Here is a 16146-nt window from a genome sequence, read left to right as displayed (position 1 = left end):
TTTCAGCGGCGCTCGAAAAAGGGCGGGAAAAGTTAAAAAAAAAGGGTGAAAAGATAAAAACATCAAAGGAGATTAATGAGTGGAGGGAATTAAGCAAGGAATCATCAAATTTATCAACGTGGAGTGTGTGTGTGTGTGTGTGTGTGTGTGTGTGTGCTCATGCACACGACGTTTAATTAAAGCAGAGAAAGAAAAGTAAACCAAGTAGCATCAGTAATCACACCTCCACACACCTCTACTTTATGCTCTGACCCACGTACACACACACACACACACACACACACACACACACAGATGGTGCAGATACGGAGGCTCGGGCAGACAAACAGGCTCTGAAATTGCTGTGAATCAGAGGTCCGGAGTAAAACGGTCACTTGTTATTCATCATCCTCGTCGCAGCAAACACAGGAAAAAAAACTAGCATTCATCATCGTCGCGGTGCTGCTGGCATGTCTGTGTCTGTCACACACACACACACACACACACACACACACACACACACCAGCAGATGCTCTGGCACATCCCTGGGAATGCTGATGCCTGAGGGGAAATTCCTGACGAGCTGCCACAACGTCGGCGTTGCCACAAACAACCAGCAAATGATGACACAATGCTAACGCTAATTGAAATAAAAAGCTAAATAAGAAACAACCTCAATTTTGTCATGTATGTGACTTTAAAACCAGGATTCCTGTCATGAGGGGAAAAGCAGCTCACCGAGGCACCGCGGTTCCTCTCCGCTCCAGTAGGGGGTGCTAGCATTTGTGCAGGTCAGCACGCCGGCGCCCTGCAGCCGGTAACCAGTCAGGCAGGAGAAGAAGGCCTCACCTCCGGAGTGGAGGCCGCTCACGGACACGTCGCCGTAGGCGGGACGCCGCGGGAAAACGCAGCTCAGCACGAACGCTGGGAAAAATAGAAAAAATCCAAAGTTTATGTTCCGACAACGGTTACAGTGAGAGTGATAAACGCGTTTATGTCGGTAAATGTCAGCGGAGGCGTGACGCTAACACGCCGAAGCGCAGCTAAAGGTCTAAAATAATGTACGCGATGGTTTAGCCCGGTGCTGATGTGGAGCCGATCCGTTGCAGCCTAATTGTCGGAGTTTTATCGGAATCGCTCTGATCTCTCGGCCGTTGCGCCGCTATCGATTGGGCCTGCGAATCTGCCGCGGAGCCTCGGGCCACGAAATGTGGCGGGAGATGAAAGAGGCCAATAAATGACCACGTCCATGACCCCGACGCTCTCGTGGCACCGAGGTGTTCGGAGCTCGCACATGAGGATCAGGAGGGCGACGTTCCTGTCGGCTTCGTTAGAGAGTTGCCAGCTGCTGGAGGAGGCCTAGCGCTCCGTCAGCGCGTCGTTAGCACAGTCGGCGGCGGCGGTTAATAGCTGGCACAACCGAAAACTAAAGAACCGGCAGGATAAAAGCACCAGCATGCTAGCAACGCCCGCCGGCACTCAGACGAGCGACCTCGGAGCGGCGAAACAGCTGTGGGCCGCATCGCTTTGTTGTGTCTTTGAAGTCCTGGAGCTCTTTCATCACGGGGGAGTTTAATGAAAGGGAATCGAGGAGCCGCTCTCACTCTTAGTTGTTCCCTCTCGGCACAAAAGAATTCCCGAAAATTCCCTTGAAATGAACTGAAAGAAATGAAGGGAGTTTTTACGTCTATAGCTCCCAAAGGGGCGGAGCTACGGAAGGCTACAGTAGCTAACCTTTAGCCACAAAGCTTCTAGCTTGTAGCGACCACAAGCGCATTACTTCCGGTTAGTTGGTAACGTTAGCACGTGGAAGTCTTCACCAACGGCAGTTCAGCTTTGATGATGCGAAGATCAAAGCAAACATATGCTTCACACATCGGAAACAGTTTGATTTTCTCTTTCTGTGGTAAACGTGGGGTTTTATTGATTCTGTGGGGTGATTGATTCGGCTTTTAATAATGATTAATGATGATTAACAATGGTTAACAATGGTTAATAATGGTTAATAATGGTTAATAATGGTTAATAATGGTTAATAATGGTTAATAATGGTTAATAATGGTTAATAATGATTAATAATGGTTAACAATGGTTAATAATGGTTAATAATGATTAATAATGGTTAATAATGATTAATTATAATCCGAATAATGCAGAATAATGCAAAACCAACAGGATTTGTACACAGCAGAAGAGGCGGATCTCTCACACCCGTGTGGACCCGGCAGAACTTCAGGAGGATCTGGGGCGTCTTAAACCTGCACTCGGACCCAGACGGACCCTCACGGGAGACGTCCGTCGTCGACCTAAATCCAATTATTCACCTTGAACGGCCTCGATTGGGTCGACTCCTTGTTCGGATTATAAAGGAACATTTGTCTTGTTCTCCTTTATGTCGCTCATGTGGAGTTAAACGTCTTTGATCAGACGTTTCGGGTCAAAGATCAAAGCAGAGGAGGTGAGAGAGGCCGGAATAAAGAAAAGGAGCCCAAACGAGGAGAACATCCAGCGAGCGGCGGTACGGACGCAGCAGAACCCGAGACGTCTACAAAGGGAAGACGAACAAGGCTGAAACCATCACATGGAAAGATCAAAGCCAACGGGTGGGGGGGGGGCCTCGTTCATCAACAGTTACGCCGTTAGCGTGTTAACGAGGAGTTCAGGCTCTGATTTCAGGCTCTGATCCCTCGTCGGGGATCTGCTGGGAATGCGTTGCAATGGAGGGAAAACAAAGAAGAAAAGATGGAAGAGCGGCAGCAGACCCCCCCTCCTTCCCCCCCCCCCCCCCCCCAGAGGCCATCAGCTATGATAAATAGCTGGGGGGGTTCATAAAGCCGAGTCGTGTCGGAAAGCAAAGAACGAGGCAAAGAAACAAATCGCTCCTTCTAATCTCAGCAGAACCCCCCCCACATGCTCTCTGGGAGCTAATGAGCCAGAGAAGGTGGGGGGGTGGTGGTGGGGGGGGGGGGGCAATCTATTTTATTTATGCCTTATTGCTGAAGCTCCAGCCTGCAGGATGTTGTTATAGTCAGATCAGCCCGCTGCCACGCTTTCAATTATTCTAGCGGGCTACGCCCCCCCGCCCCCCCGCCGCCCCCCCCGACCCCGGGACTAATCACCCAGAACACCTGCAGCTCCGCCCCCCCACCTTTCACCACTTCCACGGGCGTTCAGCGGGACCCCGGGGCCAAATTCTCCCCACGTTTCCAGCAGCCCTTGAAGGCATCGTGTGTCCATGAGAGCATTTCTGTGCTGGGGGGGGGGCAGAGAGGATGGGGGGGCAGAGAGGATGGAGGGGGGGCAGAGAGGATGGAGGGGGGGCAGAGAGGATTGAGGGGGGGGGGGCGCTCTTGTTCCGATCACCTTGTTAGTAACTGTCTTAAAATTAGAAGCACTCAAAGCACAGCAGGAAATTAAACGCTGCTTCAGAAAGCTGCAGATCCTTCTTGAGATTATTGTTGGGGAACACTTAGCTCGGAGCCACCGTTCTAGCTAGCAGGGCTAACGCAGGTGGGAGAGGACAGCTGTAAAAGGTTCTAGCTAGCAGGGCTAACGCAGGTGGGAGAGGACAGCTGTAAAAGGTTCTAGCTAGCAGGGCTAACGCAGGTGGGAGAGGACAGCTGTAAAAGGTTCTAGCTAGCAGGGCTAAAGGAAGGAAGTTACATTTGCAGCCTCGTCACAGATGAGCGAAACGCTCGTGAGGCGGCGGGTTTCGTCTTGGTCCTGGAGCTGCTGCGCTGATGAGCCAGCACTTCTGTCGCTATGACAACCACATAGCCGCGACAACAATGAGCGACAGACCAGCAAACCTCCACTTGTGGTTACAGGAAGTTTAAACTGGCCAACAGACGTCCTAAACCATCGGCGCCACGGATGCTGCTTAGCTACGGCGGCGTGAAATCTCCGTCTGCTAACAGAGACAAATGGGCTATTAGCGTCCTGCATTTTACATGGACTGATGAAAAATAGATACATCTTCAACATCAATAAAGAATCTGACGGCGGGGACTCGTTCACGCCTCGCTCATCACAGCTCGCGGGGGCTAATTGGGCGCGACAGGCGTGCACGCCGCGGCGCCGCGGGCGGGGAAGCATCCGTCGGCGGCCACATTCAATTTCACACAATGTCATAACCTTTGATGGCGGCGGGTCGAGTGGAGACGGCCTTGTTTAGCAGGTTAGCATCGGTCCGTGCTGGACTGGAAATGAACACACCTAGCGTTAGCGTTAGCGGTGAAGCGGCCTGTACTGGTCTGGTGTTTAGCGACCCCCCAGTTTAACCCCCCTCCCAGTAGCACAAAGTTGAACCGCTCATGCTAACAGAGGCTCCGTGTTTAATTAAAACAATCCCGCAGCAGCGACATCGTTATAATAACCACATTAGCTACACTCCCGATTAATTTCCCAGCATGCCGAGAGTTTGTGTCTAAGATCCAGGATGACCGCTGGCCGTTTCTGACAGTTTGGCAACACCTATGCTAAGCTACGCACATGCTAATGGCGATGCGTGGCTTTAGCTGACGCAGGAAGTTGCTTTTTTCTTTAATGTGTCACCGAAACTGCAAACTCACAGCACGCGGCGGCACCGTAACGTTGCCGTGGAAACAGGCTTCACACCTGACTGACGGTGTGTGTTTGCAGGGACGGAATGTTTCCTTACAGGATCCTCGGGTTTATTTCCAAATCTGGAGTCTGGAACGCTCGGATCAGGAGGGACTGCGGAATCTTAACGTGTGTCCCGTCAGGAAACATCGCAGGGGGTCGGTGGTTACCATAGAAACAGTGACAACGAGGCTCCGTCAGGTGACGTCTCGGCCTCGTTAGCTACGTTAGCGTCATGTCAAGGCTAATTCCTGCCGCTAACCTCACAACTATAGTTAAATAATGCAGGGTTCGTGTGTGTGGGGGTGCCACCTGGGCGGGTTTAGGAAGTCGACGTTCCCACCGGAGGGGGCGGATCACCTTGATATCGGAGCAGGATGGATCCGGGCCGAGGTTTCTGGCTGTGGAGGCGGACGGAGATCTGGTTGCTGTGGCTCCGCACCACCAGGCCCCTCGTTAGGATGGTCTCGTTGGCCAGGACGGCGTTCCCCTCCTGGCCCGAGTCTTGGAAGGCGACCTTGTCTCCTTCCAGCAGATCCGCGTTCATGACCTGAAGGGAAACGGGAGAGGTGAGACCCGGAAGGAGCTTCCTGGTGGATCCGACGCCGGGTCCTGTCAGGATGGCGGAGTGAACGAGTCAGCGTTAGCTTACAGGTAGCTAGAAAGCTATATCAAGCACGATTAGCACGTCAAGATTGTGCGAAAAAAGAGGGAGAATATCCCGTCCGATGACACCTCAGATATCCGAGGAACGTCGGCTGAGGAATGTGGCCTTTGCCGTTTTTTATCTTTATTCAGCTGGTAAACGTGCGTCCGTCTCCACGTGGCGCTCGTAGATCATATCGCCGCCTCCCGTCTGCCGTCGAGCTGGGAGATAAATCCGGCAGCTCTCCGGGGAATCGCGATATTCCTCCTCCAACATTCAACAAAACGTTCCCATTATATCGGGGCGGTTCAATCAGCAGTTAGCTATTAGAGCCGTAACACGTGCTAACGATGCCTCGGCGTGACCGGTAAAATGTTCTTGTTTACCTTCGACACCCATTAGCATCATGCTAATTTTAGTGAGTGGAGGCAGAAGGAAGGCCCTAGCTCCTTTTTAGCATGACCGTAGCATGACCCTGCGTGCTGCGTCGTTTAGCGTTAGCGTCCAGTAAAGTAGATGTTTGGGGACGGGCTCATTTTTAGGACGTTCTGCGTGGAATTAGCGAGACCACGTAGCCCACGTGCAGCTAGCGAGCGCTCGCCCCGGCCTCTGCGGCGCGCTTGTGTATAACAAGTCATAATGTGCCATTAATGGAGTCGCGGACGCGGCGTCGGAATAATAGCGCGGCGAACAAAGGGCATCGGCGGGTAATCACATTAGGCCTCCGGCTCGGGATAATAAAACACTCCGGGGAATGCCGGGAGACGTAATCCAATTTTCCCTGGCACCAGTCCAGCTTCTGTGGAGCCTCACAAACATAATGGTGTGTGTGTGTGTGTGTGTGTGTGTGTGTGTGTGTGTGTGTGTGTGTGTGTGTGTCTGTGGGGGGGGGGGGTAATTCCCGTCAAAAGTTATTGCTCTGTTAAAATCATTGTCTCAACTCAGGGTCATTAGCCGCAGCAGCAGGTGGCTAAAGTAGCACAGTGGCGGTTGGTTTTAAGCTGCTGGTTAGCTGAGAACAATTTGCAAAGCGCCGCCGCCGCCGCCGCCGTCGTGACCACACCGACCTTTAAAAACTCTCAATATTTTACTGGAAAAACTGGAAAAAAGCACAAACAAAGGCTATTAATGCTGCGCTAATTTTCTACCAAAACTCTTTAACACTAAAGCGTGACACAAAGTGACACAAAACGTGTTGTTTTGGTTTTTTTTAGCATTCATTACGAGAGAGCTAAATTTAGGAACGAGGTAGTTAACTCATTAGCATCACTAATGCGCCAGATTTGCTTCCCACTGAATGTCATTAGCATGTTTTCAACATTAGCCGAGGACAGATTATTTTCTCAACCTGTACAAATGTTTTCAGCGACATGTTAGCATTGTAGCATAGCGGCACAAAAGGGCAAATACTCAAAACCACAAACTCCCATTAAAAGAACGTCGCTTCTTTGATCTTTGGTCTAAAGTTTTACAGTGTAGCCACAAAGGTGCTAGCCCTCTTGTTAGCACCTGTGCGCTGTTAGCGTGACAGACCTGGGCTACTTGAGGGTGGATTTATGATGTTATTATCCAACAGCTTCCGTCTTGGGGGCAAGCGAATAATCGAGATTAATGGGATTAATGGGAAGGACGACGGTCCAACAGCACAGAACTCCGGGACGGGACGGATCAGCGGTCCCAGAGGAACCACCGGGTCCGTTTCAGATGCTTCACAAACATCAGAAGAACTTGAACCAGAACCAGACGTTGTTGTTCTGACCACACGCGGCTCCACGCCTGTGCCTGAGCGCCGCCGCCTGCTAATTAGCGGCAGTAATTAAGAGGGAGGTTAGCAAACGATGGAGCAGAGGGAACATCTGTTCCAACCGGAGAAGTAGGTCAGGAGATGGGGAACGTCGAAAGAGGTTGTTTTTACCGACTCGCCACCTGGCAACGCCGCCGCGATCACATGACACCGAGCCAGAAGTCGCTAATGGCAGATTAGCGCTGCTGCTGTCCAATTAGCTCATCCAATTAATACAGACGCTCACTTCCTGGTTGTCCATGTGACTCAAACACTGGAGATGAGGCTCGTTTCAAGGTCGGCGATTAGCTCCGCGCTAGCTTTGTGCTAGCTCCGACGGATCAGTAACGGAGGGGGAATAATGTCGCTCGTTCTTTCGGAACAAAGAAAAGAGGAGAAAGGCGTCACACTCGTGTCCTTCAGCCGCCCCTTGTTTCCGTGGTCACGCGTCTCGGCGACACAAAGCGCGGCGGCGGGAGATTAGCTCGGATCTTTGAAGGGAAATTGAACATTGTGTCACAGTGATCAGACGGGATGAGCTCCCTCCCTCCGTCTGCTTCCTTCCTTTATTCCGACCCCCTCAGGACGGGCAGGTAATCATCGTCCTCGCGGACGCCGTGAATACAGATGGACCGGCGCCGGTCGGCGCTGCCAAGGTCGACGCCCACGCAAAGCAACTTTACGGATGGGAAAGAATCTGCTTTGATCTCTGCCCTTAAAGACCAACCAAAGAAACCTCAGCTTTAAAGGGTGGCCGCCACGTTAGCGGTAGCCGCTGACGCAGCTCACAGCTACACATTGCTGGTCTTTGGCTCAGAAAAAACACCGTTAGCGTCCTCCTTAGCATTGCTCCATAAATAATCCAGATGTTCTCCCCGTAAACCTCTTCGTAAACATATTTGCAAACTTCTTCGTCAAACTTCTTCTTAAAGTTCTCCGTAAACTTCTCTGTAAACTTCTTCGTAAACCTCTTCGTAAACTTCCCTGTAAATGTATTTGCAAACTTCCTGGTAAACCTCTTCGTAAACCCCTCCGTAAACTTCTTCGTAAACCTCTACGTAAACTTCTTCGTAAAGCTATCCGTAAACTTCTTCGTAAAGCTCTTCGTAAACTTCTCCGTAGACTTCTCTGTAAACGTATTTGCAAACTTCTTCGTAAACCTCTCAGTAAACTTCTTCGTAAACCTCTTCGTAAACTTCTCCGTAAACTTCTACAGTAACAAACTTCCTCCTTCTGGGTCCACTTTGAATTCACTTCAGAATTCATCGACAGCCAAAGAATTCATCGGAAATGTGGTCCAAGCTGTGGGGGTAGAACTTGGAATTCCTTTTTGTCCTTGTCAGCAGATCGGAATTCCTGATTTCGGTGATCCTAGCGCTGCTCCTCACCAGCCGGGTCCTGTATCAGGATCCGCCGAGGCTCCGATAAGACGTCGACACTTGAGACCGAGCAGCTAATTAACGAGCAGCGTCGATAATTCGCGGGGCTATTAGACACTTCCTGTCTCAGCGCTCGCTGTCTCCGAACGGCTCCACGCTGGAACCCCAAAGCAGATCAAAGCGGCCCGGTCCAAACTGGACATGAAAGACGAAACATGAAAGAACCAAAATTTGCTCATTTTGTACTTCGAGTCAACGAGGCGGCGGCGGCGGCGGCACCTTCAGACCCGCCTCTGCGGATCAAAGCGCGGCTGCACGCCGCTGATAGCGGCCGAGTCGCCCTCGACCGAACAAAAACCTTCAAAGAAAACCCCCCGCGGAGCAACACGCTAGCAGGCTACGCTACAAACACCCTCATACCCTGGGAGGGGGCGCTTTCATGCTACAGCCGTTAGCTTGATTTTAGCAACGATCAGACAGAGGAAGGACGGACGAAGGTGCACCTGTGAAACGAGACCGAATAAAACCACGCTAACGATCTTCGTGCCAAACGAAGGACAAACAGGAAATAAACGATGTCTCCCGTTGGCTCCGCCCCCGTATAGAATCTGTCTACGGTCGACCTTCAGGTTTTCTTTGGGACTTTCAGACAATTCTTATCTGCGCTAATGCTAGGTAGCAGCTAAAGTAGCAGCTAAAAGTTTACAGCTAGCAGGAGCATCAGGCTAATTAGCAGCAGCGCCGCTCTTCTTTTTGCTCCTTTTCCTTCATTTTTGGTCGTCCTACGACGCTAACCTTAACGTTGATACCATCAAACTTGTTCTTTGATCTGCCGATTTCCCCGCCCCTTCCGGTGGAACGACCAATCACAGCCTCTACAGGCTGGCGTCTCCTAGCAACGGGGTCCTCCTCGCTCCGACCCTGATGTTGTAAAACCCACATTTTTCCATGCTATCATCTTCCCGAGCAACATTCCCAACCACGAGTCTCTGGGGGCGGGGCTTCCTGGGCGGTGGTCGGATGGTCGACGGTATCTAATCAATCCCGTCATCAGTTCATCCATCATCCGTCGCCTCCTCCGCTTCCTTCCCTCTGGAAGCTAATCGGGCGCCGCGTGGCCACGCCGAGGATCTTTCATTAGATTCCCATCTCTTAGCGATGGGAATCACCCTGGATGGCGGGAGTCCAGCACGGGGGAGGGGCAGGCGTGACCTTGCTGTCACGATAGCTGTCGCTAATGGACGTGTTTCAGGATTAGCATCCGGTCCTCCTGACAGGCCACCGCGCGCTGGAATGTTTTCATTTTGGCTGCAGGTGCCAACACATAGCAGGGGATGAAAGCTAGCATTTTAATTATTAGCCTTCCATTACTTTTGGTACCTTTTTAACCGCTAAAGCTAAATTAACCTGATCCTATCAAACTGTGTTAAACGTTAGCTGTTAATTACTGAACAACAAGATAATTACACCAGTTTTTTTTCCCAACTCTCCCAAGCAGCTTCCATTTTTTTGACTTAGTAGCACTCCACCACGAGGCTAGCGTTAGCTGCTTTGGGTAAATTAGCATCATGTGTGACCTCAGATGAAAGCAACTCGTCTGCTGGGTCGGAACGCTGTTCATTAGAGTTAAATAATCAAACGGTCGATTCCGACTTTGAGCCGTGACCCACGACGCGTTAAAGGCTTTGCCCCCCCCCCCCCAGAAGGTCAGGCTGATCTTTGCTACTCAGCATCGTCTTTCATTAAAACCACGAGAACACCGACGGTGCTGATTCCAAAAGAACCGGCTGACATTGAAGCGCTGGAATCGGATAACAGCCAGCGGAATGACCGAGGAGCTAATGTGAGCCGCGAAAGGCTAACTGAAAGAAAGCCAACCACAAAGACCAAAGCAGCTAAAGGATGAAGACAGATTTGTTTATGCTAATAGGTGTAGCGCTAGCCTGCCGCTAATTGTCCCCTCCTTCAGGTCTCCGCTGTGTTGCTCCTAGCACCTTTGTCCACTAGCATCATTAGCATGCAGAGGTGAACCTCTGGCCTCTGGAACACCCTCACAGGAAGCTCCCCGAGGAGAGGAACGCCACCTCACTCTTCCTGGAATCCGATTTAGCTTTGACGAACGCTTCCTAATCAATCCGAGCCATCAGCACAGACGGGGACTGAAGCTATCGAGCCGAGTCCGGATCAGCTAACGCAGCCGAGGGATCGATCCCGCAGTCGATAGCCGAGCGCTCGCTGTCCGAGTTCCTGTTCCCGGCTCTAATCTTCCCACCGTTGCCCGGGATTCAGACCCAAGATCCCAGAAAGGCTGAGGATGAGTTGGGAGACGCAGCTAAGCTAGCACGACCGCGGAAAATCTACCAACTCTCAGGTGTTAACAGGTGAGAGCAGAGCTACTTTCTACAGGATGATCATTTGCTATGCTAAGCTAGCAGCTGTGACCTATGAAGTGGCCCCGCCCCCTCGAGGGTCCACCTGGCGTCTGTGATGAATGGGCGCCGGCTCTGGAATTCCACAGCCGCTCGGCTCTGGAGGGAAACCTTCCAATTTAGCTGATAAGATGTTTCAGCTGAGACGAGTTTCCAGAAGTCCGTAAACAAACAAAAGGAGCGGACAGATAATCCATGAGCAATTCATTAGCGCTGCGGCGCGGCTACGCCCGGACACCAGGGTCGTTTCCATTAAAGGAAGAAGAGCGTTCCCTTTAGCTTCCCGTTAGCCAGCTTATCTGCTTCCTGGCCTCCGTATCTTCCTCCAGTCATCTCCTCCTCCTCTTCCTCCTCGTTCCCGGATGGATTTTTCCTTCATTCCTACCACCGTCTCTCTCCGAGGGCATCGTTCCGGAGCCCCACCGCCGGATTCTTCCTCTGCTTTTGCGTCGTTTCCTGAAATCAGTCATCAGCGTAAATCCGTGTGTTACTTCCTGACGCCGCAGTCGGAGCTTGATCCCATAATATTGGGATCAGATTCCGCTTCTTCTGCTTCATTATTGATGAATCCTCTGGGATTTAGCTTCCACACTCATCCCTGCTGATGTTCATCCTTCTCTCCATCACAGTCAAGTGGAATTTCGATGTGGAATTTATGGAACCTTCTGGATTTTCTTTGGTTTCAGTGGTCGAAGCAAAGATGTAAAGACGTCAGCGTCCATCAGGGGTCCTTTTTCCAGGATTCCCGAGGACTGGAAACACGGCATTGTCCCACAGAGACGTAACCTTTGACCTTCCCTCGAGGGCTTCCTTCCGAACCCCGGAACATGTGATTCACTTCCTGCTCCTTCCGTCTCTAAAGCAGCTGTTCGCCGCCACAGGAAGTGATTTGCAGTGGCGTTCCTTCTTTATCCGACATTATTAGGACAGGCTTCCGGAAGGTCGGCCCGGATCAGCCGCTGGATATTTTATGAAAGCTGGAGTTAATCATGCGGATGAGAGAGTTTTCCAGGTGGAGGCGAGGGCGCCGCTTAAATCATCATGTCAGACGAAGGTCGGCGGCTTCCACACGCTGGTGAGATCAACGCCGCCGCTGTAAACCCGCCAGATACGCTAGCGGAGGTGACTTTGGACATCAGCGGCGTGGCGGCGGGATGCTCCTGGAATTCGCTTCCAGCTGTTCGCGTTCCCGATGATCAGGGATCTGAAACGGAGGCTAAATAGCCTCCTGCGTTAGCGCGTTTAGCAGCTGGGAAAGAGCTGAATCACAGTGAAACGTGTGGAAACACGCGCTGCTTTGATGCTGCGGCTAATCCGAAGCGTCTTCATCTCGCCGGTCATGTGACGGGTCATGTGACAGGTCATGTGACAGGTCATCACAGACTGATGCTGAAATCCTCTTATCGAACCTTCACAGGGAAATCGGCTGCTATCAAAAACGGTTTTTAAAGTGCTAGCGAGATGGCGGCGCATCCGAGGAGTGCTAGCACTTTAAAAACCTGACCTGCAACACGAAGCCCCGCCCACCGACACCAGCCACACCCCCCGAAAGACGAGCGGATTTTCCCGGAGGAGCGTTGGGCTGTGTGGACCGACCCTTCGGATCGTACCTGGACCTCGACCCCGTAGCCCATGTAGACGGTGACGGTGTAGCTGCAGTCGGAGGTGGCGTGAGGGGCGGAGCTGGACGTGGGCGGAGCCTGGATGTAGCCTTCAGGCCCGGTCAGGTTGAGCTGGCAGGACACTGTGGGGACACAGGGTGGACAACTTTAGAGTTCAAGCTGATGCTTCCAGACACGCTCCACGTGCACACGTCTGGACTTCCCACAATGCATTTCAGCGCAGCGGCGGCGGCGTAAGAGCGTAAGAGAACAAGTTCACGCCCCCCCCCCCCCCCACACACACACACACACACACACACACACGCACGTCCCTCTCTGGACCTCTTGATTAAAGGTTAGCGATGCACGGATGCACCAGTAATTCATTCCGACCCCCTTGGCTGCGGAATCGTGACCGTTCCAAACATTAGCCTGCGAGTGCGACGCCGGCGCCGCCACGCTGGCCCGGGGGCGGGACAACATCCGGAAGGACGCCGTCTGAGGGGAGTCTGCTTGGTTCTGGTCTCCATGAGACAATGAAGACAGTTCAAACAACATTTAGGAATAAAAGGTGCTCCCAACAAAAACCGGGAAGCTAAAGCTAAGCTAAGCAGGGCTAGTTAGCGGTTAGCTAACTCTCACCTGGGCTCTGCGTGGTGGTGGTGATGGTGGTGGTGGTGATGATGCTCGTGGTCATCTCCTCTTCGTCCCTGTTAGCATCAGCTAGAACCAGACTCGTGGGCGGAGCCACGGGGCTGGAGCCCCCTCCTGAGGTGGGCTTAGAGCTGGACCAGGAGCTGGACCAGGAGCTGGACCAGGACCTGCGTCCTCCACTGTCTCCTGGGTAGTCTGGATGACGAGGGCGGAGCGGACCCTGGGGGTCTGGAGGTCTCGGGTATATGGGGTGGTGGTTCAGGAGGTCGGTGGGTGGAGCCGTGGTTGCCACGGGAGATCTGACAGCGTCCTGGGTGGTGGACCTGGAGGGACCGGTCAGGAACCCCGGGCTGGTGGAGCGACCCTCAGAGGCTGGAGGACAATAGAGGAGACACGGTGAGAAGGTGCCAAAACCAGTCAGTTACCCTCTCTGCCCCAGTATAACCAGTCACTGACCCCCTCTGTCCCAGTAGAACCAGTCATTAACCCTCTCTGTCCCAGTATAACCAGTCATTAACCCCCTCTGCCCCAGTATAACCAGTCATTAACCCTCTCTGTCCCAGTATAACCAGTCATTGACCCTCTCTGCCCCAGTATAACCAGTCGCTGACCCCATCTGTCCCAGTATAACCAGTCACTGACCCCCTCTGTCCCAGTATAACCAGTCGCTGACCCCCTCTGTCCCAGTATAACCAGTCATTAACCCCCTCTGCCCCAATATAACCAGTCATTGACCCCCTCTGTCCCAGTATAACCAGTCGCTGACCCCCTCTGTCCCAGTATAACCAGTCACTGACCCTCTCTGTCCCAGTATAACCAGTCACTGACCCCCTCTGCCCCAGTATAACCAGTCACTGACCCCCTCTGTCCCAGTATAACCAATCGCTGACCCCCTCTGTCCCAGTATAACCAGTCACTGACCCTCTCTGCCCCAGTATAACCAGTCATTGACCCCCTCTGTCCCAGTATAACCAGTCGCTGACCCCCTCTGTCCCAGTATAACCAGTTACTGACCCTCTGCCCCAGTATAACCAGTCACTGACCCCCTCTGTCCCAGTATAACCAGTCATTGACCCTCTCTATCCCAGTATAACCAGTCACTGACCCCCTCTGTCCCAGTATAACCAGTCATTAACCCCCTCTGTCCCAGTATAACCAGTCACTGACCCCCTCTGCCCCAGTATAACCAGTCCTCGTCTCCCTTTAACCAGTCTGCTGATGGTTTAGACTTTGCCGTGTGCGATTGGCGGCAGCGGTGTCTGACAACAGGAAGTGTCCCCTCATAAGCCCCGCCCACCCACCCAGCCTGGCGTGGAGGAGGAGCCTCCCCAACGCTGCTGTTCCCACTGATCTTCTGCTCACCGCCGACCCTCCCGGTGATCAGAGCTAACCTTCATTCCTGAGGAGGTTTGATGGCGGCGTGTGACGATCTGCGCTCGCCTTCCCAGAATGCACCTGTGCGATCTAATCTGAGGGCCCTTCAGGAGGCCATCACACTCCGAGGAAGTCTGATGTTTCCTTAACAATGCTTCATTTCCACTCGAATGGCTCCTGCTCTCGGCGGCTAAAAGGTGCCAAAACCAGTCAGTTACCCTCTCTGTCCCAGTAGAACCAGTCATTAACCCCCTCTGTCCCAGTATAACCAGTCATTAACCCTCTCTGTCCCAGTATAACCAGTCATTAACCCTCTCTGTCCCAGTAGAACCAGTCATTAACCCCCTCTGTCCCAGTAGAACCAGTCATTAACCCTCTCTGTCCCAGTATAACCAGTCATTGACCCCCTCTGTCCCAGTATAACCAGTCATTGACCCTCTCTGCCCCAGTATAACCAGTCATTGACCCTCTCTGTCCCAGTATAACCAGTCATTGACCCTCTCTGTCCCAGTATAACCAGTCATTGACCCTCTCTGCCCCAGTATAACCAGTCATTGACCCTCTCTGTCCCAGTATAACCAGTCATTGACCCCCTCTGTCCCAGTATAACCAGTCGCTGACCCTCTCTGTCCCAGTATAACCAGTCACTGACCCCCTCTGCCCCAGTATAACCAGTCACTGACCCCCTCTGTCCCAGTATAACCAGTCACTGACCCTCTCTGTCCCAGTATAACCAGTCACTGACCCCCTCTGTCCCAGTATAACCAGTCATTAACCCTCTCTGTCCCAGTATAACCAGTCACTGACCCCCTCTGTCCCAGTATAACCAGTCATTAACCCTCTCTGTCCCAGTATAACCAGTCACTGACCCTCTCTGTCCCAGTATAACCAGTCACTGACCCCCTCTGTCCCAGTATAACCAGTCATTAACCCCCTCTGTCCCAGTATAACCAGTCACTGACCCCCTCTGTCCCAGTATAACCAGTCATTAACCCCCTCTGTCCCAGTATAACCAGTCACTGACCCCCTCTGTCCCAGTATAACCAGTCATTAACCCCCTCTGTCCCAGTATAACCAGTCATTAACCCCCTCTGTCCCAGTATAACCAGTCACTGACCCTCTCTGTCCCAGTATAACCAGTCCTCGTCTCCGTTTAACCAGTCTGCTGATGGTTTAGACTTTGCCGTGTGCGATTGGCGGCAGCGGTGTCTGACAACAGGAAGTGTCCCCTCATAAGCCCCGCCCACCCGCCCAGCCTGGCGTGGAGGAGGAGCCTCCCCAACGCTGCTGTTCCCACTGATCTTCTGCTCGCCGCCGACCCTCCCGGTGATCAGAGCTAACCTTCATTCCTGAGGAGGTTTGATGGCGGCGTGTGACGATCTGCGCTCGCCTTCCCAGAATGCACCTGTGCGATCTAATCTGAGGGCCCTTCAGGAGGCCATCACACTCCGAGGAAGTCTGATGTTTCCTTAACAATGCTTCATTTCCACTCGAATGGCTCCTGCTCTCGGCGGCTAAAAGGTGCCAAAACCAGTCAGTTACCCTCTCTGTCCCAGTAGAACCAGTCATTAACCCCCTCTGTCCCAGTATAACCAGTCATTAACCCTCTCTGTCCCAGTATAACCAGTCATTAACCCTCTCTGTCCCAGTAGAACCAGTCATTAACCCCCTCTGTCCCAGTAGAACCAGTCATTAACCC

At 52.5% G+C, this 16146-nt stretch overlaps 1 protein-coding gene across 2 annotated transcripts in view; it reads right to left on the bottom strand.

Moving 5' to 3' along the window:
* LOC101062809 (seizure protein 6 homolog) overlaps window positions 1-16146 on the bottom strand; it is a 41715-nt gene that overhangs the window by 10123 nt on the left and 15446 nt on the right. For both annotated transcript variants that reach the window (XM_003978426.3, XM_029843389.1), the window contains 4 exons: window positions 13062-13445; window positions 12429-12562; window positions 4942-5131; window positions 718-903 (listed from right to left, as the gene is read on the bottom strand). In XM_003978426.3, coding sequence (XP_003978475.2) covers window positions 718-903; window positions 4942-5131; window positions 12429-12562; window positions 13062-13445 — 894 coding nt within the window. The remainder of the gene's footprint in view (window positions 1-717; window positions 904-4941; window positions 5132-12428; window positions 12563-13061; window positions 13446-16146) is intronic.

The sequence above is a fragment of the Takifugu rubripes genome, chromosome 11 (assembly GCF_901000725.2).
Source record: "Takifugu rubripes chromosome 11, fTakRub1.2, whole genome shotgun sequence".
Taxonomy (NCBI): Eukaryota; Metazoa; Chordata; class Actinopteri; order Tetraodontiformes; family Tetraodontidae; genus Takifugu; species Takifugu rubripes.
Note: the sequence above shows the minus strand (reverse complement) of the source record. Positions and strands in the feature narration are given on the sequence as shown.